General features: G+C 42.7%; 2 protein-coding genes across 4 annotated transcripts; both read left to right on the top strand.

Annotated features, from left to right (window-relative positions):
- The first annotated feature begins 5,974 nt into the window (after window positions 1-5,974).
- trappc6b (trafficking protein particle complex subunit 6B) lies at window positions 5,975-8,927 on the top strand. Of its 2 annotated transcripts, none has more exons than XM_071371244.1 (6): window positions 5,975-6,414; window positions 6,504-6,571; window positions 7,780-7,897; window positions 8,024-8,107; window positions 8,207-8,300; window positions 8,616-8,927. In XM_071371244.1, exons 1-6 carry the CDS (start codon window positions 6,334-6,336, stop codon window positions 8,645-8,647), a joined length of 477 nt encoding a protein of 158 aa, XP_071227345.1. In that variant the 5' UTR covers window positions 5,975-6,333; the 3' UTR covers window positions 8,648-8,927. The 2 variants fall into 2 exon arrangements, with proteins under 2 accessions (XP_071227345.1, XP_071227346.1); XM_071371245.1 differs by having other exon boundaries at window positions 5,982-6,414; window positions 8,042-8,107.
- A 695-nt stretch (window positions 8,928-9,622) lies between these two features.
- On the top strand, window positions 9,623-20,339 carry LOC139556995 (targeting protein for Xklp2-B-like). 2 transcript variants are annotated; one of them, XM_071371242.1, is made up of 16 exons: window positions 9,623-9,754; window positions 10,114-10,254; window positions 10,508-10,648; window positions 10,753-10,906; window positions 11,272-11,358; window positions 11,849-11,959; window positions 12,267-12,376; window positions 12,457-12,602; window positions 14,611-14,782; window positions 14,925-15,063; window positions 15,347-15,566; window positions 15,798-16,067; window positions 16,339-16,485; window positions 18,739-18,850; window positions 19,259-19,446; window positions 19,855-20,339. In XM_071371242.1, the coding sequence occupies exons 2-16, from the start codon at window positions 10,140-10,142 to the stop codon at window positions 19,963-19,965; spliced, it is 2,223 nt and encodes a 740-aa protein (XP_071227343.1). In that variant the 5' UTR covers window positions 9,623-9,754; window positions 10,114-10,139; the 3' UTR covers window positions 19,966-20,339. The 2 variants fall into 2 exon arrangements, with proteins under 2 accessions (XP_071227343.1, XP_071227344.1); XM_071371243.1 differs by lacking the exon at window positions 11,849-11,959.
- The last annotated feature ends 230 nt before the right edge of the window (window positions 20,340-20,569 follow it).

Genomic DNA, 20,569 nt, shown 5'->3' with positions numbered 1-20,569 from the left:
GTGGTGGCAGATGCAGTGAAGACCGCTGAGTTTGAGCCTCATCCTGATGATGACAAAGATGATTCTGGCCCTGTGAGATTTTTGGAGAGAATGGATCCTTGCCTTCTGGCAGATCCACATCACAGGAGGCTGCAGAGGAGAGAACGGCTCGTAATAAGGGCCTGAACGGAGCACATGGAATGGCATCAAACATCTGGAAACCATGTGTTTGATGAACAGTGCATTCGGAATGTATTCAGACCCCTTCACTTTTTCCACATTTGTTACATTACAGCCTTATGCGAAAATTGACAATATTAAACATTTTCCTAATCAATCTACAAACAATACCACATAATGACAAAGCGAAAACAGGTTTTTAGAAATGTTTGCAAAGTTATGAAAAATAAAAAACAGAAATACTTTATTTGCATAAGTGTTCAGACCCTTTGCTATGAGACTGGAAATTGAGCTCAGGGGCATCCTGTTTCCATTGATCCTCCTTGAGATGTTTCTACAACTTGATTGGAGTCCAGCTGTGGAAAATTCAATGATTTGGAAAGGCACACACCGGTCAGAGCAACAACCAAGACATGAGGTCATAGGAATTGTCCTTAGAGCCCTGAGACAGGATTGTGTCAAGGCACAGATCTGGGGAAGGGTACCAAAAAATGGCTGCAGCATTGAAGGTCCCCAAGAACACCGTGGCCTCCATCATTCTTAAATCGAAGACGTTTGGCGCCACCAAGACTATTCCTAGAGCCAAACTGAGCAATCAGGGGAGAACAGCCTTGGTCAGGGAGGTGACCAAGAACCCGATGGTCACTCTGACAGAGCTCCAGAGTTCCTTTGTGGAGATGGAAGAACCTTCCAGAAAGACCACCATCTCTGCAGCACTCCACCAATCAGACAGAAGCCACTCCTCAGTAAAAGGCACATGACGGACCGCTTGGAGTTTGCCATAAGGCACCTAAAGGACTCTCAGACCATGAGAAACAAGATTCTCTGATTCTCTGATGAAACCAAGATTGAACTCTTTGCCCTGAATGCCAAGCGTCACGTCTGGAGGAAACCAAGCACCGCTCATCACCTGGCCAATACCATCCCTACGGTGAAGCATGGTGGTGGCAGCATCATGCTGTGGGGTTGTTTTTAAGCGGCAGGGACTAAGAGACTAGTCAGGTTTGAGGGAAAGATGAACGGAGCAAAGTTCAGAGAGATTCTTGATGAAAACCTGCTCCGGAGCACTCAGAACCTCAGACTGAGGCGAAGGTCTGTGTGTTTGGCGTCAATAGATTTGGCAGCTCTGCTTCTAGCTCCTAAGCAACTTTGCAGCATTTTGTTTTTTTGTGTGTTATTTCTTACATTATTAGCTCATAAAATGTTTGGTGTTATTACATACATAAAGAACTTTTGGATGTTAGAGCGGCAGTAACTCCCCAGCATTACGACCAGGAATACGACTTTCGTTCGTACCCCCCAAGACAATTTAACTTATTCCAGTGGCTGCTCCAAAACACCGCCGGCGGAGAAGAGGTATTCGGAGTGGACTTCTAGTCCGACTCAGGTGGCGTGCGCACCATCGACCACTTCTGAGTATATTACTCGCTATTGTTCAGTCTTTGAAAAAATAAAGTAGACAAGCTCAGGGCGAGGATCTCCTTCCAGAGAGACATCAGGGATTTTAACTTACTCTCTTTCACAGAAACATGGCTCTCTTGGGATATACTGTCCCTGTCCATAAGCCATCTGGGTTCTCAGTACATCGCACAGACAGGAATAAAGAACTCTCCGGGAAGAAGAAAGGTGGGGATGTATGTTTCATGATTAACTACTCCTGGCGTGATTGTGATAACATACAGAAACTCAAGCCCTTTGTTCACCTGACCTAGAAAACCTCACAATCGAACGCCGACCGTATTACCTCCCAAGAGAATTCTCTTCAGTTATAGTCAGAGCCGTGTATATTCCCCCGTCAAGCCGATACCATGATGGCCCTCAAAGAACTACACCAGACTTTATGAAAACTAGAAACGACATATCCCGAGGCCGCATTTATTGTAGCTGGGGATTTTAACAAAGAAAATTTGAGGAAAATGTTACCCAAAGATCTACCAACACATTGACTGTAGTTCTCGTGTTGGTAAAACATTGGACCACTGCTACTCAACTTTTCGAAATACCTACAAGGCCCTCCCCTGCCTTCCCTTAGGCAAATCTGATCACGGCTCCATTTTGCTCCTCCCTTGCTCAGGTCCATTCAATGCTGGTCTGACCAAATCGGAATACATGCTTCAAGATTGTTTTGATCACATGGACTGGGATTTGTTCCGGGTAGCTTGTCACGGCCGTTAAAAGAAGAGGACCAAGGTGCAGCGTGGTGAGCGTACATTTTCCTTTTATTAATAAAAATGACGCCAAACAAAACAATAAACACTACAAAAACAAACCGTGAAGCTAAAGGCTATGTGCCCTAAACAAAGTCAACTTCCCACAATGACAGGTGGAAAAAGGGCTACCTAAGTATGGTTCCCAATCAGAGACAACGATAGACAGCTGTCCCTGATTGAGAACCATACCCGGCCAAAACATAGAAATAGAAAATAATAGAAAAACAAAACATAGAATGCCCACCCCAACTCACGCCCTGACCAAACCAAAATAGAGACATAAAAAGGATCTCTAAGGTCAGGGCGTGACATAGCCTCTGAGAGTAACATTGACGTATACACTGACACAGTGATGGAGTTCATCAGGAAGTGTATAGGGGATGTTGTTCCCACTGTGACTATTAAAACCTAATCAAACCAGAAACCGTGGATAGATGGCAGCATTTGTGCAAAACTGAAAGTGAGAACCACCGCATTTAACCATGGCAAGCTGACTGGGAATATGGCAGAATACAAACAGTGTAGTTATTCCCTCAGTAAGGAAATCAAACAAGTAAAAACGTCAGTACAGAGACAAAGTAGAGTCGCAATTCAACGGCTCAGACACGAGACATATGTGGCAGGGTCTACAGACAATCACGGACTACAAAGAGAAAACCAGCCACGTCGCGGACACCGACGTCTTGCTTCCCTTCTTTGCCCGCTTTGAGGATACCACAGTGCCACCGACACGGCCCGCTACCAAGGACCAAGGAGGTCAACTAAGACCTCCTTGGCAAAAACATATTTTTTTTTACAGATTTCTAGAGTTATCTTAGATTAATTTAGACTATTTTGAGGAAGTATACTGGCTACAGCGTCTAAAGAGGGACAAATAGTACTATTTTCAATCAAAGGTCAAGAGCATGTGAGGTACAGACATTCACTTCGACTAGGAGCAAACCAAACCTAGTATGCAGAGAACCATGTTAAAACTATTTGGACATAGCTATAGAGAATGATAGAGGTCTCTCGTGGCCATAGACTGTTAAAAATATGGAGGAAGCCATCGATGACGTCACCCCATTGTTTCCTATGAGAATGCTCAGTGGCGCATTTAATGATCAGGAAGTGTCATCTTGCTACATGGAGGAGTTTTTGGAAACATTGCATGCGCAGTTTGAGCTACTCTAGGAAGTGACTTTGCAGGCTGGCTCAGTGTTTCCCCCTCTCATGGAGTATCTCAAGAAGAAGGCCCGACCAAGGTACTGTAGGCTAGCAACTAAATTATCCTTATAACTTCGTCTGTGTGTGATTTGAAAGTAATCGGTTCAAGGACATAAAGTACCAGTCAAAAGTTTGAACACACCTACTCATTAGAGGGTTTTTCTTTATTTTTACCAAATTTCTACATTGTAGAATAATAGTGAAAACATCAAAACTATGAAATTACACATATGGAATCATGTAGTAACCAAACAAGTGTTAAACAAATCTAAATATATTTATATTTGAGATTCTTCAAAGTAGCCACCCTTTGATGACAGCTTTGCACACTCTTGGCATTCTGTCAACATGCACTACTTGGGCTCCCGAGTGGCGCAGCGATCTAAAACGGCACTGCATCTCAGTGCTTGAGGCATCACTACAGACATCCTGGTTTGATTCCAGGCTGTATCACAACCAGCCGTGATTGGGAGTCCAATAGGATGGCGCACAATTGTCCCAGCGTCGGGTCTGGGTTGGCCAGTATAGACCGTCATTGTAAGTAAGAATTTGTTCTTAACTGGCTTGCCTAGTTAAATCATTAGATATATTTTTTATTGATTTTTTATTGAAGTAGTCACCTGGAATGCCTTTCAATTAACAACTGTGCCTTGTTAAAAGCTAATTTGTGGAATTTATTTTCTTCTTAATGCGTTTTAGCCAGTCAGTTGTGTTTCTTCAAGTGCAGTCGCAAAAACCATCAAGCGCTATGATGAAACTGGCTCTCACGAGAACCGCAACAAGGAAGGAAGACCCAGGGTTACCTCTGTTGCAGAGGATAAATTCATTAGAGTTAACTGCACCTCAGATTGCAGCCCAAATAAATGCTTCACAGAGTTCAAGTAACAGACACATCTCAACATCAACTGTTCAGAGGAGACTGCGTAAATCAGGCCTTCATGGTCTAATTGCTGCAAAGAAACCACTACTGAAGGACACCAATAAGAATAAGAGACTTGCTTGGGCCAAGAAACACGAGCAATGGACATCTGATGAGTCCAAATTTGTGATTTTTGGCTCCAACCGCTGTGTCTTTGTGAGACGCAGAGTAGGTGAACGGATGATCTCCGCATGTGTGGTTCCCACTGTGAAGCATGGAGAAGGAGCTTTGCTGCTGATACTGTCAGTGATTTATTTAGAATTCAATTTATTTAGAGTTCCCATCTGGTTTGCGCTTAGTGGGACTATCATTTGTTTTTCAACAGGACAATGACCCAACACACCTCCAGGCTGTGTAAGGGCTATTTGATCAAGAAGGAGAGTGATGGAATGCTTCATCAGATGACCTGGCCTCCACAATCACACGAGCTCAACCCAATTGAGATGGTTTGGGATGGGTTGGACCGCAGAGTGAAGGAAAAGCATCCAACAAATGCTCAGTATATGTGGGAACTCCTTCAAGACTGTTGAAAAAGCATTCCATGTGAAGCTGGTTGAGAGAATGCCAAGATTGTGCAAAGCTGTCATCAAGGCAAAGGGTGGCTACTTTGAATAATCTCAAATATAAAATTGTATTTGTTTAACACTTTTTTGGGTTACAACATGATTCCATATGTTTTATTTCATTGTTCTGATGTCTTCACTGTTATTCTACAATGTAGAAAATAGTAAAAATAAAGAAAAACCCTTGAATGAGTAGGTGAGTCCAAACTTTTGGCTGGTATTGTACATCTGGTGAAATAGAAGCAATTATTGGTACCATGCTTGTGTTCAAAAATAGGGATCCGCCTGATGAACATCACTTCAAATGGCTACCCGGACTATTTACATTGACCCCCTTTATTATTTATTATGATATTTGCACTGATTTTCTGCAAACTCACTAGACTCTAGTCACACACTTATACCTACATATGCTCACACACACAAAACATATACATATTGACTACACATACACACCGATAGACAGACTTTCATACTCGTTACGTGCGCTGCTGCTACTCTGTTTATTATCTATCCTGATTGTCTAGTCACTTTTGTACATACTGTAGCATATATTGTTCTTACTTTTTAACTCTGCATTGTTGGGAATGAGCTCGTAAGTAAGCATTTCGTGGTAAAGTCTACACCTGTTGTTTTCGGCACATGTGACCAATACAATTTGATTTGATTTGATGCTATCACAGACGCTACAATGGCACAGATACAAAGATGAGTCCTCTATCTATCTCTATGGAAGTAGCCCATATATGCTTTTGTAACGTTGTCGCCCACATTGCCACAATGTTTCTCGTGTCTAATTAACACATACATCCCCTAACATTTTTTAAACGTATGAACTGTTAAATAATAAGGAATGTAATAATCAGATATTCATCATTTTATTTGTCTTTTTTGCCTCCTGTTCAGGCATTATTTTGGCCGACTGTTTGCTAGTGTGAAAAGAAGGACCTCTGTCAGATGTTTATTTTCATGTCTCATCGTTAAATCTTTGCGTCTCACGACTCAGTTGAGATATTTAATAATATTAATTTATTGACGGCTAGTTAGAAATATATGTTGGCTTAAATACTCGTGGGTGCATAGAAATTTCGATTAGGTTGTGTTCTTTGCTCTACATTATTAAGTAACTGTAGAAACACACATCCCTAAATTCAAAGACGAATATATATAACGTTATATATATAAAAAAAACATCTATATATGAATACTGATAGCATTTAGGGTGGCGTCATCCTTACTAGCCAGAGGTGTTTGATAGGTTTGGGAATAACCAAGGATGGCAGACGAAGCCCTTTTTCAGTTTTTACACAATGAGGTGATACAGTATATATACAAATCATCTGAACATGGGGAAATGGTGAGGCCAGATTTTTTGTATGGTATTGGAACATACGGAATGTGTGTGCATAATAACTAATTATGTTGTTTTATCCTCATATCCTTTAGGAAAATGGGAGATGTATTACCAAACTGGAAAATATGGGATTCCGGGTGGGTCAGGGACTAATAGAAAGGTTTGTTGAAGCACTATGTTTGTTTTGTTTATTTATTGATACTAATAGGATAATTAATGTTGTTGTTTACCACTGTGACCACCTCCAATTATTATAATAATCACTGACATCACCAAACACAAATTATCTCCAAGGGTGATATTTTCCAAACTGATCTGTCAATGGTAATGGCTCTTCTATGACTCTTCGGGAAAGCATGCAGTTTATTAGGCTAGAGATTAAATAAATTATGATGAACTTCAGGGTGGTGGAAGTGCAAGGTGATGAGCTTGATGCTGCTTTCCAATAAATATCGAGGGTATTTTTCTGGTTACATGATAATCGATGCTTGGCTGCCGTTTGAAAACTAAAAATAATCTTGCCCTTTTATCTATAATAATCTCATCATGTAGGCTATATGTGCGCTCTAGCCAACAGCGTGTAGGTAGCGCTGTTGGCTAGAGCGCACGTGCCAGTACCAAAGTGGGCACACGCTATAAAACACCATTGTTTTGTGAGAAAACCACCAGTAAAGTTGAAAATGCGATAGAAACCAATTTAACTTGAATTTTTATTCTGTACATGGGAATTTAACTGCAAATGTATTTTTATATGCATTACGTCATCACGCACAGCCTTTTATCTGCAACATGTCAATTCGATGGGAACACATCTCTGGTGGGAAAATGCACATATTGTTTTTATGCAGATTTTAGAATATTTGTATGAAAATCTGTATCCAATTGGATGGAAACCTAGCTAGTGACTGACATAACAAGATAAAAATGTCTGATGCACAGCCACATTTTGAACTTGCATCTTGTGTATTCTAACTCTCAACAGTAAGTTGAGACCCTGACTGAGTAAAAATAAATAAAATATGAAAGTTGCAGGTTTGAGTCAAGTTTTCTGCAGTTCTACACATTTTGCCATTGGCCGGAGAGACATTTCAGTTTTAAGTCTAATTTCCTGCAATTCTACACATTTTGCATTGATTTATGCCATGTTAATGATATCTGAGTGAGCGTAACTAACAAAATCAATAGGGGCCCCCTGGAGGTCAGGACCCCTGGGCACGTGCCCTGCATGACCGGTCGGTATTCGACTATGATTACTACAAGTTTAGATAGCTGCCCTGGGTTGGTTGCGGCCTGGGGCCCTAAGTACCTGTTTCTGTCTGGAGCCGGCCCTGGGAACAACATCATGGTGAACATACTCTTTTTCTTTAGGTTCACCAAAGACACAGCACGGTTTAAAGATGAGCTTGATGTCATGAAATTCATCTGCAAAGACTTCTGGACCTGTGTCTTCAAAAAGCAAATTGACAACCTAAGAACAAACCACCAAGTAAGGTTACATTTTCCAATTGCACTTCAATCACCACCTCTCGTGGAAATATTATGCAGTCAAATATTTTCACTGAATATATTGTAATCTTTCATGTAGTGTTGATTTCTGTGGATTATTTTTCAGGGTATTTATGTCCTGCAGGATAACAAGTTCCGGTTACTCACTCAGCTCTCTGCCGGTAAACAGTATTTGGAGCATGCCCCAAAGGTGAGGAAGCATAATGGGGAAAAACTCACTTGTCAAGCACCATTTATACCTGGACAACTTTCACCACATAAATGGTTCTCCCTGCCCCTGTCATTGCAGTATTTGGCGTTCACATGTGGCCTGGTTAGAGGAGGGCTTTCCAACCTGGGAGTGAAGAGTATTGTCACAGCAGAGGTGTCCGTTATGCCTGCCTGTAAGGAAGACTTTTCTCTTTGGGAGAGCTTGTGAATTGAGAAACCTATTAAACATCTAACCACACATTCCTCCATAAACAAGCCATCCAGGGTTGTAAACAGTTTAATGAAAGTTAGACTTATTACAGGTATCCAGAGCTATTATGATTCTCAAGCATAACCATGCCCCAACCATTACTCAACAACCAACCAAAAACATCAGCCAGCCCAGACTGATATAGTATGTTGTGTGTGATGTTGGTATGGGAAGAGCAAAATGATCTTGGGATATACAGTACTTTTATCCTTCTGACATATTGTTTATTTCTACACAGGTAAATTTCAGGTCATGATCCAGAAAATGTAGCACCCTCCGAAGGAAGGCGTATTCACTCCAACCCCACCCATCCCAGTTGTATTGACTTTCTTTATTGAACAAAAGCTTGAAATGTCCTGCATGCAGACATCAGTGTTGTGCCTACATATCATATGTTTTTATCAAATGTATTTGTACTATTGTTACTTATTATTGTTGATTACGATTAATGAATGCATTATTGTAACATGCACATGAATCATGTTTTTTCTTTACATCTGAAAAATATTATTTGCACTGAGTGTTGATTAAAGACCCAAGTCTATTTCAACCTTTGTATCCATATCATTTGTTTAAGTTAGACCATAGCATAGGCCTAAATAAGTAGGCCTAACATGCCAAAAAATTGCTACTTTATTTAATAATTGATAAAGATTAAGCCTACAGAGCATGATGCTGTGCAAATGCACATTTATTATGTACAGTTGATTGCCCATCGAGTAAAATTTGTTACATTGTTGATAAATTAATGAGGAAAAATGATGCTCTTCAAAGAACATGGTCAAAGATTTCCCCTTTCATCTGTTGTTGTTGAACCCCCCCCCCCCCCCCCCTGTTACTGGAAGAGTTAGTTTTGCATGGGCCGTTGTCCCAGTTGAGTGGAGTTTTATTTTGAGGACCAATGGAATAGTTTTAAATGTGTAAACCCCGCTTACCCGGTGCACCGGGGGGCCATCCAAAACGAACTCGTGCACTGTTGTAGGTTTTTGCTGATAGCTGTTTTTTTTTAGGGAATTTTAAATTACAATTACTTATGTGGGTTTCTTATCTAGATACATTACTTGACTCTGGGTAAGAGTGTCTGCTAAATTAGTAAAATGTAGCCAAATGAAAATGTAAGAATGTGAGCATTCAGAATTGTTACAGAAAGTCCTCACGTGGCAGGAAATATAATTTGAGAATGCCGTAATCTAGGCATGTTGAGCCAATGGAAAACCAATTGCTCTGGAAGAGGCTGTTGATTGGCTGGTTCAAATGGGGAGGAAATTTAAACGGTAACGCCATACCTTATTTTGTTATTTCAGCACTGAAGCTAACTGACGGCTCAAGGGATTGCCACTACGGCTTGGTTGTGTTTCTAAGATACACGTTTAAAAGGTATGATATAATGTAGTGTATTTTTATGAACATGTTAACAATTTTTTTATCTCATAATATCCCCAGATAATTTGGATCAACAGTACAGTATCTAGCTAGTAACCCGACGTTAGCCACTGTAGCTAGCTTCAGTGGCTAATAACGATACCATTTCTGGTATTTTGTTTTTATATGGCTCTTGTGCTTGTTATGTTAAAGTACTGTATATCTATATTGTCGCTACGCAGTTAAATGTGTTCATGGGGGAAAAGTGTGACGTTTTGCTCGCTAATTTAGCGAAGTTAGCCACTGATACGTTTTGAAAAAAACTAACTCCTATCTTAACAATTGGCCTCCTGTCATCAACATCTGCTTGTTAGGAGACCAGCTACAGACAGCTGCTGAAATGGATGGTGAGATGGCGCAGAGTGAATCGGCAAGTCACTACGAATTTGATGCACCGTCACATGTCATTGATTTCAAAGCATTGGATACGGAGGACAACGCAGACATTTGGTTTGGTAAGATATGTTCGCAGACTTGTACACAATATTATACCGTATTTTGGAGGAAATACGGGGTTGTTAGTAAGGCAACGACTACAATTCCCATGGGCTGTGTAAGGATGGATCTTCCCAAGATTAATGTATGCATTTTGAAATATTGGAGCACGCTGACAAATGGGGGTCTGGGTGTTAAATGCTTTATCACCTATTGTAACTTGCAAAGTTGTTGAATTTGCACTTCATTCTTGAATTGTGTGACTTTCTGCAGACCAATGTGCTGGCCAGGGTGGGAGAATGTTTGGCCACCTTGCCACCCCAAACAGAAACAATATGCCACTTGGAATGACCCCTGAAACACACTTGCCCAGGGTGATTGTATCTCCCAGGGTGAAGGACAACTCTAACTCAGGTTGGTACTTTAGACAATTTCATGATTATCCTGAAATTTTCACACTTACATTCACAAGTTGGACTGACCTGTGTGTAATGTGATATATATTCTTGTTTCCACAGTAGAGGCCCCAAGCACTTCCTCAGGACCCACCACAGCAGATGCCCCGAGCATGTCCTCAGCTACCCTCCCCAACATTGTCACTTCCTGGGGAAATAAGCCAGCTCCGGGAGCTGCCCAGCCAAAAAGGAAGGGACCCCCTGCCCAACCGCGCAGGTATGATGCTTCTAGAACACTCAGCTCAGCTGACATCTCTTTGAGAGTCCTTAGGCTCTACATTGGTTAAATTGAGTTACTAAGGAATGTGGTTCTTTTTGAAGAACCCGATTGCAGCCACCCTGCTGCATTCATGGATGTTTGGAATATTTCTTTTATTAGTCCATTTCAAGTGGAAAGGAAAGATGGCAAAATGTTATAATGCTAAAGTAATGTTTCTTCTATAACCAGCATCAACCTGTTTAGCTGCAGACCAGTCCAGGACTAAATTAAGTTCCTATTGTATTTGACCTATCTGGTCAGTATTAGACCAAGTAACTGTATGTTTCTAAGTGGTAATATAACACTTTTTTTCTCCACTGAAGGGTGTCAAAGCGCAAAGAGGCAGCCTGCAATGAGGAAGGACAGCACACCGCCCCTCAAGTGCCACCACCTGTCAAGAAGCAGAGAAGGTCAGTGAACTTATACATTTTCACTATCCTCCCCTTTGCCACAGTGTGCCTGGAATTATCTAGCCCTGGATGTGGTCATGGCAGAGACAGCAATTCATCTTACTGCTTACAGCTCAAACCCTACTGCTGAAAAAAAATTAAAACGCACAAAAAAACAACATTTCGTCAACACATCGAAGTTAAACAACTGGAGTACCTTGTCTTCCCCCTCCCACCATGGTGGAAATGTATTTTGAGGGCTTGTTTAGCATGGTCCAAACTATTCACTATTGGGTTTGAAATATGAAATTAATTTTGGGTGTTGGTGAATGTATCACTCTATTAGTTTTTCACATGCAGCGCTCTCCACCTCTGCTTTGTCAACAAAACAATAATGCCTGGGCAGTGGTGCTGTTTCCCCCTACTGCAGATTCCATCTTTAATAATGAACTTTGACCAATTGTCTTGTGGACAAAAGTAACCAGACTGTCCTGGTCTGTTCATTTGCCAGGAGCTCATCTCTGCCCCCCAGGCGCAGTCTTAGTGTCCGCACCACCGTGCGACTCAACCCCAGAGCAGCCACGCAGGCCCGGCACGTTGCAGCGGCCCCCACCACCACACAGTATGTCATACTGCTATCACTCATCGATTTTAATTAAAGGAGGCATGCATGACCTGATGTTGGTGCTGACAATACTGTCAGTCCTTTAATCCGTGGATACGTTAAGGAATTTGACTGGTTACATTTCCCATCACTCAGCGTTATAACCCTAGCAGTAACTCTCCTTATTCAACTAATCAAGTATTGACACTGGGCTAGAACAAAATCTTGCAAAACCCAGTGGTTCTCTAGGACCAGGATTGTGGAACACTGCATTTGAAGGTTAATATCCCAAAATTGTGTTATAACGTTTGTATGTCAACCCCAGGCATAAGAGCTCTGAGCAGCAGGAGATGGAGCGCATCAAGGCTCTTCAGAAGGAAGTGGCTGACCAGCGGAAGAGGAACGAGGCCAGTTACAGGGCTGCAATGGCAGGCAGTGAGTAGCTTCAATTGTATGAAGGAGTAATCTGTCTGCATTAAGCAGAATTTCATCTGGTCAATCATGTCGTCACTCAGGTCAGCCCCCAAAGAAGCTGGCTCTGGCCACCACCGTACCCAAAGAGTTCAACTTCAGCACAGACGGACGTGTCAAGGTCAGCACCTTGCCACCGCACAAGGAGATGGACTTCACCGCTCAGCTCCGCAAGCACCCATCCTCCCCCGTAAGTAGCTAGCTTTTTTTTTGGGCCACATCAGCCGCTATGGCAGTTTAACTTTTACTTGGTACCCATCCCGGATCCGGGAGCACCCCCCACAGTAAAAAAGCTGACTAGCATAGCCTAGCATAGCGTCACAAGTAAATACAAGCATCTAAATATCATTAAATCCCAAGTCCAAGACACCAGATGAAAGATACAGATCTTGTGAATCCAGCCATCATTTCTGATTTTTAAAATGTTTTACAGGGAAGACACAATATGTAAATCTATTAGCTAACCACGTTAGCAAAAGACACAACTTTTTTTACTCCACCATTTTTCCCCTGCATCAGTAGCTATCACTAATTAGACTAAATAAAGATATATATAGCCACTAACCAAGAAACAACTTCATAAGATGACAGTCTGATAACATATTTATGGTATAGGATATGTTTTGTTTTTTTTAATGTGCATTTTTCAGGTATAAATCACAGTTGTACATTGCAGCTGCAATCTGAAATAGCGTTGGAAGCAGCCGGAATAATTACAGAGACCGACGTCAATTACCAAAATACTCATCCTAAAACATTTCTGAAAAATACACAGCATACAGCAATCGAAAGACACAGATCTTGTGAATCCAGACAATATTTCAGATTTTCTAAGTGTTTTACAGGGAAGACACAATATATCGTTATATTAGCATACCACATGAGCTAACATCACCCCAGCATTAAATCAAGGCAAAGGGGGCGATAACGTTATCGCCACCAAAATATATACATTTTTTCACTAACCTTCTCAGAATTCTTCAGATGACAGTCCTGTAACATCATATTACACAATGCATATAGAGTTTGTTCGAAAATGTGCATATTTAGCATCAAAAATCTTGGTTATGCAATGTAATCTGTCAAAACATGGCATGCATTCGGGCCGGCGCCATCTTGGAAAGGCACCTATGATTACGATTATTTATCGATTAGATTGACTAAAAAAATACAGGTTGGACAGCTAATGAAAGATGCATTGGTTATTAATGCAACTGCTGATTTAGATTTTTAAAATTAACGTTACAAGACATACGTTGTGAGTTACAGCCAGACTAGTGCCGCAAAAAATGGCCGACAACTGCGTTTAAATTTTTCCACATAAATACGGAATAAAATCATCATAAATAACTCTTACTTTTGGACGAGCTTCCATCAGTATCTTGGGCAATGTGTCCTTTGTCCAAAAGTATTGTTGCTTTGTTGTAAAACGACCTCCTCAACTTCAGAACTAGCAGCTAACGATAGCTACACGGCACACACATGCCCAAATCGTCAAACGCAATACTAAGGAAATTCCGAAAAATAGCAATATACTCGCATAAACTGATATAAATCGGTTTCAAATAACTTCGTTATGATGTTTCTAACACCTATATCGAACTAAATCACAGACGGATAGATCTTTGATCAATAACGAGAGCTTTTGAGCATGCGATTCTGATGTCCTCCCTTGCGTCCTGGCGAGCGTCAAAAGGAAGGGTCATCTCACTCCATTCCCTTTTATAAACTCTGACAAACACGTAGAGACACCATTCCACTTCTCATTGGTTACTGACATCCAGGGGAAGGCGGGTGCAGTTCATGTCAAGCCATAGGGCACACACAGTTTTCAACTGATCTGAGATCAGAGACTATTTTTCAGAGCTTCGCATGTCCTGTCATGAGTTTCGCTGTAGAAAGAGTTCTGGTTCACCCACAGACATAATTCAAACGGTTTTAGAAACTAGAGATTGTTTTCTATCCAATAGTAATAATAATATGCATATTGTACGAGCAAGAATTGAGTATGAGGCAGTTTAATTTGGAGACGATAAATGCTAACGTTGAAACAGCACCCCCTATATTGAGAAAAGGTTGGGATGGGTGCAACCCAAATATATGACTTTTCCACTTCCCTAGGTTGTCGCTTCACCCAGACATATTTGTGATTATTTGTTTCCCCTTGATGTCATCTCCTGAATTATTTTCTTTTTCAGGCCAAGGCGCCAAATGGTACCACTGTGCCCAAGCCCTTTAACCTGTCTACTGGCAGCAAGAGGAAGCTGGAGGACCCTGCCCCCTACGTGCCCATGGCCCAGCAGATTGAGCAGTTTCAGAGACGGACTCCAACCCGCTACCACCTTCGCAGTCGACAGAGCCACGAGAAGGGTGTGTATTAGCTCTAATCCAGCCAGTCCTTGCTGTTATACATGACAGGCAATGGTGGCAGTCCCACGCTCTGGGGTGTGCTCACTGGATGCATGTACGTGAAGTATAAATGGCAGCAAACTACAATGATTCTCTCCTTCAGGCCCGTCGCCTGTGAAGAGTGAGCAGCTGAAGATCACCCACCCTCACACCCCTCAGCTGATGACCCGGCAGAGGAGCCGACCCACGGCAGTCAAGAGCAGCGCTGAGCTTGAGGCTGAGGAACTCCAGAAACTCCAACAGTGAGTCCACACTTAAGGCTTCTTCACTCTGTTCTTCTGCTGGCATGCGGTGTGGCCTATAAATAGTAGTTATTCAACTTGGTGGGTTGCTTCTACCAATGAAGCCGACACGTTTACTGGTGCTCCAGCCCATTCGTGGTCCAACGACCTTGAACCCTCTTCAAGAGGATAGAAATGCATTGTTTAGAACATATATGATTTGTTTCAATTTGAATAAGGAATTGTCTTCACTTATTCTATTTGCAACCTTCATTATCCACCCCTGTCCTGTGGTATCTTCCAGGTTTAAGTTCAAGGCCCTGGAGCTGAACAGGAAGATCCTAGAGGGGGCGCTGAACCCCAAGAAGCCCACGGTGAAGGAGTCCACGCGGCCTGAGGCCTTTCATTTGCACATGGACAAGAGGCTGACGGATCGAAATGCCAGTAAGAAGCCGGAGGAGCCCGAGGAGCAGCACACCTTCCACTCCCGCCCGCTACCGGTCAGGATCCTAGAGGAGGTGGTGGTGAGTGCTACACAGCCAACTCTAGTTTTAACTAGATTGTCATGGATTGGTAGTACATGTAGCCTGCATGCCAGTCTGTTTGCTATCTGCTCCTTATGGTATTGTCATGCCAAACAAAGAACAGAAATGTAGTATTTTGCAAAACATTCTAGCTCTGGTATAATACCATGATGGTATATATGATGTGATGGTGCCCTTGCTAATGGGCTACCCACACCTGTTGGTTTACAGGGTGTCCCAGAGAAGAAGGTGCTGTGTCCCACTGTTCCAGAGTCCCCTGCATGGGCCCTGAAGAAGAGGGTGCGCATAGACAGAAAGGTGGAGGAGGTAAAACCCCCGGCCCCGCTCAAGGCCCACGCGGCGCCCCACTTTGGCCTGCCCTTCCAGCCTAAGCTCCAGGACAAGACCCAGATGGACGTGTGCCCCTTCTCCTTTGAAGAGAGGGAGTGTGAGAGAAGGCTGCTGAAAGAGAAGAGGCTGGAGGAGCTGAGGCATGAAGAGGTACTGCCTTAAAAGTGTTCAGTTTTCTCCTCGGGTTGCGTTTGCCTTAAATTCTATTAATATGGGGAGACCTGATGAGTAATGCCACTAGAGGGGTTACAGGAGCAGTTGCCTGTTGTACCTTGTCATTAGATGGTGACGAGCAAGGTGTTGCGCATCTAAGATTTGTGGTGCAACATTATTTTGGGATAATGATTTAAAGCCTTTTTGCTGCAAGTTGTTTAGCTAGAAAATGATCGTAACCAGGTCAATAAAAAATTCTGAACCTCAGGTGCCAAAGTTCAAGGCCCAGCCGCTGCCGGACTTCCATGAGGTGGTCCTGCCAGAGAAGAAGGTGGCTGAGCCCACCAAGCTTGAGCCCTTCAAGCTGCTCATCGATGAGCGGGGAGCTGTCAAGCACGACCGCTGGGAGCAGATGGTAAGGCCAAGGCAGGGTCCCTGGACAACTCCGGAGTGGTACTGACTGGATTTATTAAATTCCTGCTCGGCTGTCAAACTGAAGATGTGGCTAAGTTCATGCCGTTTCTTTCATACTCCGACCCTATAAATAGAATAACGAGTTCTGTATTTCTGACTGGCACCAAAGTACTGCATGTCAGGCACAATCAGTTTTTTAAAAGTTTATTTAAATGTTTTATATGTGCATCGACTATTTGCAAAATCCTATTTCCTGCCTAGGGCTGTTGCAGTGACCCTATTACTGCCACACCAGCATTCATGACCACAGTAAAATTCTAATCATGTTATGCACTCTGGGCATACATTAGTTGTACCCAACTGGCTAACAATCATCAGGTCCTAATGGCCTGGTACTTGGGGCTCTATTGTCCCTCCAAACACTGACGCCAATGCAAATGACATTTAAAATCGCATCAAACACCTATGTGCTTTTAAAACTCACCAAACTGATGTTCAACCTGTTGAAACTGAGTGGAAGACATGGTCGTTTCAAAGAACCTGAATTAACATTATTGTTCTGTTATACAATACACAGCCTACTGCACATGGCAATAAAACGTGAAAAGAAATTGATTAAAGATATCTTTGGTACGTAATTGGTGAAGCCTAAATGACACAGATTTAGCTTACAATTAGTAGGGCGTTTTGTCAAATATTTATCATTAATAGGCTTATGCTTTACCTTATTAAGCTACAGAATATCTCACCGCTGAGTTTACATCTCCTTCATTCCTTTCTCCAGCATGCATAGCGGGGCTGTCAACAGTTTAATCAAATGTTTTGTTGTGAAAACATGTTACTATCAATGTTCCTGAACAGTTTTCACTTGGTTTCCCAAATTGAAGCACTGGGTTGCTGCAGGAACAGGGTTGGGGAGTCCATGGCATACAGAGTTTGCTGAATATCACCTGTTGTGCAGTGACATTACCGGAGTAGCCGACTTGCATGAAAACGTACTGGTGGGAAAGTGGCCTCTATTTTCTATTCCAGTACATATGGGTGACCATGTCTTGCCCATTTGATAATGAGCCATTCTAAATCGAAACAAATTTGACATATTAGTAAAGACTAGATTAAATTGAGAATAGTCTGATGGGTGAAAATAAGATCACTTAATGAGAACCGCATGTGCATCCTGAGGCAAGGAACGGAGTGCAGGCTTTTTTGACTTTCTCAACTCATCAATAGCCTATAGTCGCATCATGCAGCCCATATCTTTTTATCTAACGTTTGTATCATTCACAACTAAAGTTGCCAAAACTTAATGTAGCGTATAGGACCTGTTTCAAATTCTCACTTTTACACTCAACATAGCCGCTTCATATGCGCACCCTCTTGCTCCGGAATGGGGAAAAATATCCTTTCTATTTTATTCAGCCAAGTTCAATAATAATTCTTACTATAAAATAATGGGAAGGGACATCTTGTCTGCTAAATGAACAAGCCTAAGGCATGGCGCATAGCCAACTTTTATATTCTCTTCTGAAATACATTTTCTTCATGTTTCTTTAGACCTGCCTAAAATAATGTATTTGTTGTGATGGTGAATATTTACTTTAAATATAAAAATATTTTACTCTTTCGCCCTAATTTCGTGATAGCCAATTAAGAGCTTGTCTCATCGCTGCAACTCCCCAACGGGCTCTGGAGACGCGAAGGTCGAGTCATGCGTCCTCCGAAACATGACCCGTCAAACCGCGCTTAACACCCGCCAACTTAACCCGGAAGCCGTCTGCACCCATGTGTAGGAGTAAACACCGTTCAACTGATGACCGAAGTCAGCCTGCAGGCATCCACCCACAACGAGTCACTAGAGCGTGATGAGCCAAGTAAAGCCCCCACCCGGCCAAACCCTCCCCTAACCCGGACAAGGCTGGGCCAATTGTGCGCAGCCCATATGGGACTCCCGGTCACAGCTGGTTGTGACACAGCCTGGGCTCAAACCCTGGTCTGTAGTGACGCCTCAAGTGCTGCGATGCAGTGCCTTAGACCGCTGCGCCACTCGGGAGGAAACTTATTTATGTAGATGTGACAAATGCGCGCACTAGTGGCTCGTATGTGTGGAGGCCTGGAGATGCTAAACGTGTTTGTTAATTAACGGTCAATTACCGTCAGCCCGGAAGTCTTTTGCATGACGACAACTGGCTGACAGAATTTTATGACCTCCACAGCACTATTCCTGCCCAAACCCTCTCTGTTTTGTTCTCTCCAGCTGAAGGAGGAACAGAAGCACCAGGCTGAGGCAGCCACCTTCAAAGCTCGACCAAATTTGGTCACTCACAAAGAGCCGTTCATCCCCAAGAAAGAGAACCGCTCTGTCCTGGGTAAGTATGATCACACCAGCCTCACTCACCTCTTTCTGCACTGGCCATAGACCACAACAGTCCTGCAAACCTGTTGGACCTCTAACTCACAACTTCTCCTCCCACCCTTTATCTAAGGGTTTCCCACACTTTTGTCACCCTGAACAGTTCTCTTGGATCATTACCTGTCTTGACTCATCTCTAGCCTATTTATTTCCCTCAACTACAAATTCCAGTCTTGTGTATCTTAGTCTCAACACTGGATCAGGGTTGCCTACTCCTTTACGTGGGCTTTGTTTGGGTAATGCTGAGCTGGACTTCTGCACTCATAACCTTTTTGCCTTTCCTTTACCACATGCCAATCTTTTTTTAAACACCTCGCCACCAAAACCCCTTTTCACCTCCCTCTTTTTACTTGCCTCTCTTTAGAAGACATGAATAATTCCGTAGTTCCAGGGGGCTTCCAGCTGTCTACAGAGCGCCGTGCCAAGGAGCGGCTGGAGTTTGACCGGGCGGTGAGTGAGAAGGAGGCCCTGAGGGCTCGCATGGAGGAGGAACAGCGCAGGGAGCAGGAGGAGCGTGAGAAGGAGGACATGGCCAGGCTACGCCAAGAACAGGTAACTACACTGACCTTAGACCAGCCCCCCCAGAAGTTGGTCATGTGCTTAAAATACTGTAGCGCTAAGTTGTAGTCTGGTTAGGGCTTGTTGTCCGTATACCACTTTTAAACAATTCTATTGAAATTAACCAGTCTCCCTCTAGATGTGCTGGCTTTTGTTCCAGCACAAACACCTGGGTAGGGTGGCCAACCTGAACTTGTCAAAAAAATATCATTTTCGGTTTCAAAATGTTGTGTACCCTAATCTGATGTTTGCTCTAGCCCGGCACCAACACACCTGATACAACAAATTTATTGCTCATTAGGGCATTTAATATAGTTTTTATTCGGGCATGTGGTGGTTTGTCAGAACAGAAGCCCTGGTTGTACCTTAGTGTAACGTGAGTGTCCTCTCTCTGACCCTCAGGTCCACAAAGCCCAACCCGTCAGACATTACAAACAGCTGGAGCTGAAGAAGAGCAACGTCACACTCACTGTGCCCCAGTCTCCCAACTTTTCTGATCGCTTCCGCATGTGATGGATGAGAAGGGATTTAGTTGTGTATATTATATAAACACTTCATTTAGTTATGCCGCTTCTGTGGTCTGCCTTTTTATTTTATTGGTTTGAACCATTCTTCAGCTTTAAACTTCTCTGGAAAAACCTGACTGCTCGTTCCCACTGGCCTGTACATTTCTTGCTTGTTCTGACTTGTTGTCGCTTTGATTTCAATTATGTATAATAAAGTCATGTTCTTAATGTCTTAACCTTTTAAAACACCAGGCTTTAAATTCATAATCTGTCTTTGAAGTCTTGTTACCTGTATTTAATTTCCTGACATGAATGTAGTCTTGACTGTCTCTGCAACATGTTGCAGCAGCCTTCTGCCAATAAAAATGGACTACAACATTCGCTGATACTTCTTGAATTCTTTGAGCTATTGCAGTGTTTCTCAACCTTTTTTCTGCCAGGGACCGGTAGTCTGGTTTTTCCCCCTGGGGGGGAAGCTTACAGCACTAGAGCTGGGTATATAAGTGTTGACTATCTCCAGGACCAGAGGTTAACCAACTGCGCAAGATTTTCAACTGTTCTGCCTGTGGCTATGGAACCCCGGCCTGTTCACTGGATGTGCTGTTTTCGAC

This window comes from Salvelinus alpinus, chromosome 28, assembly GCF_045679555.1.
Source record: "Salvelinus alpinus chromosome 28, SLU_Salpinus.1, whole genome shotgun sequence".
In the NCBI taxonomy this organism is placed as follows: domain Eukaryota; kingdom Metazoa; phylum Chordata; class Actinopteri; order Salmoniformes; family Salmonidae; genus Salvelinus; species Salvelinus alpinus.
Note: the sequence above shows the minus strand (reverse complement) of the source record. Positions and strands in the feature narration are given on the sequence as shown.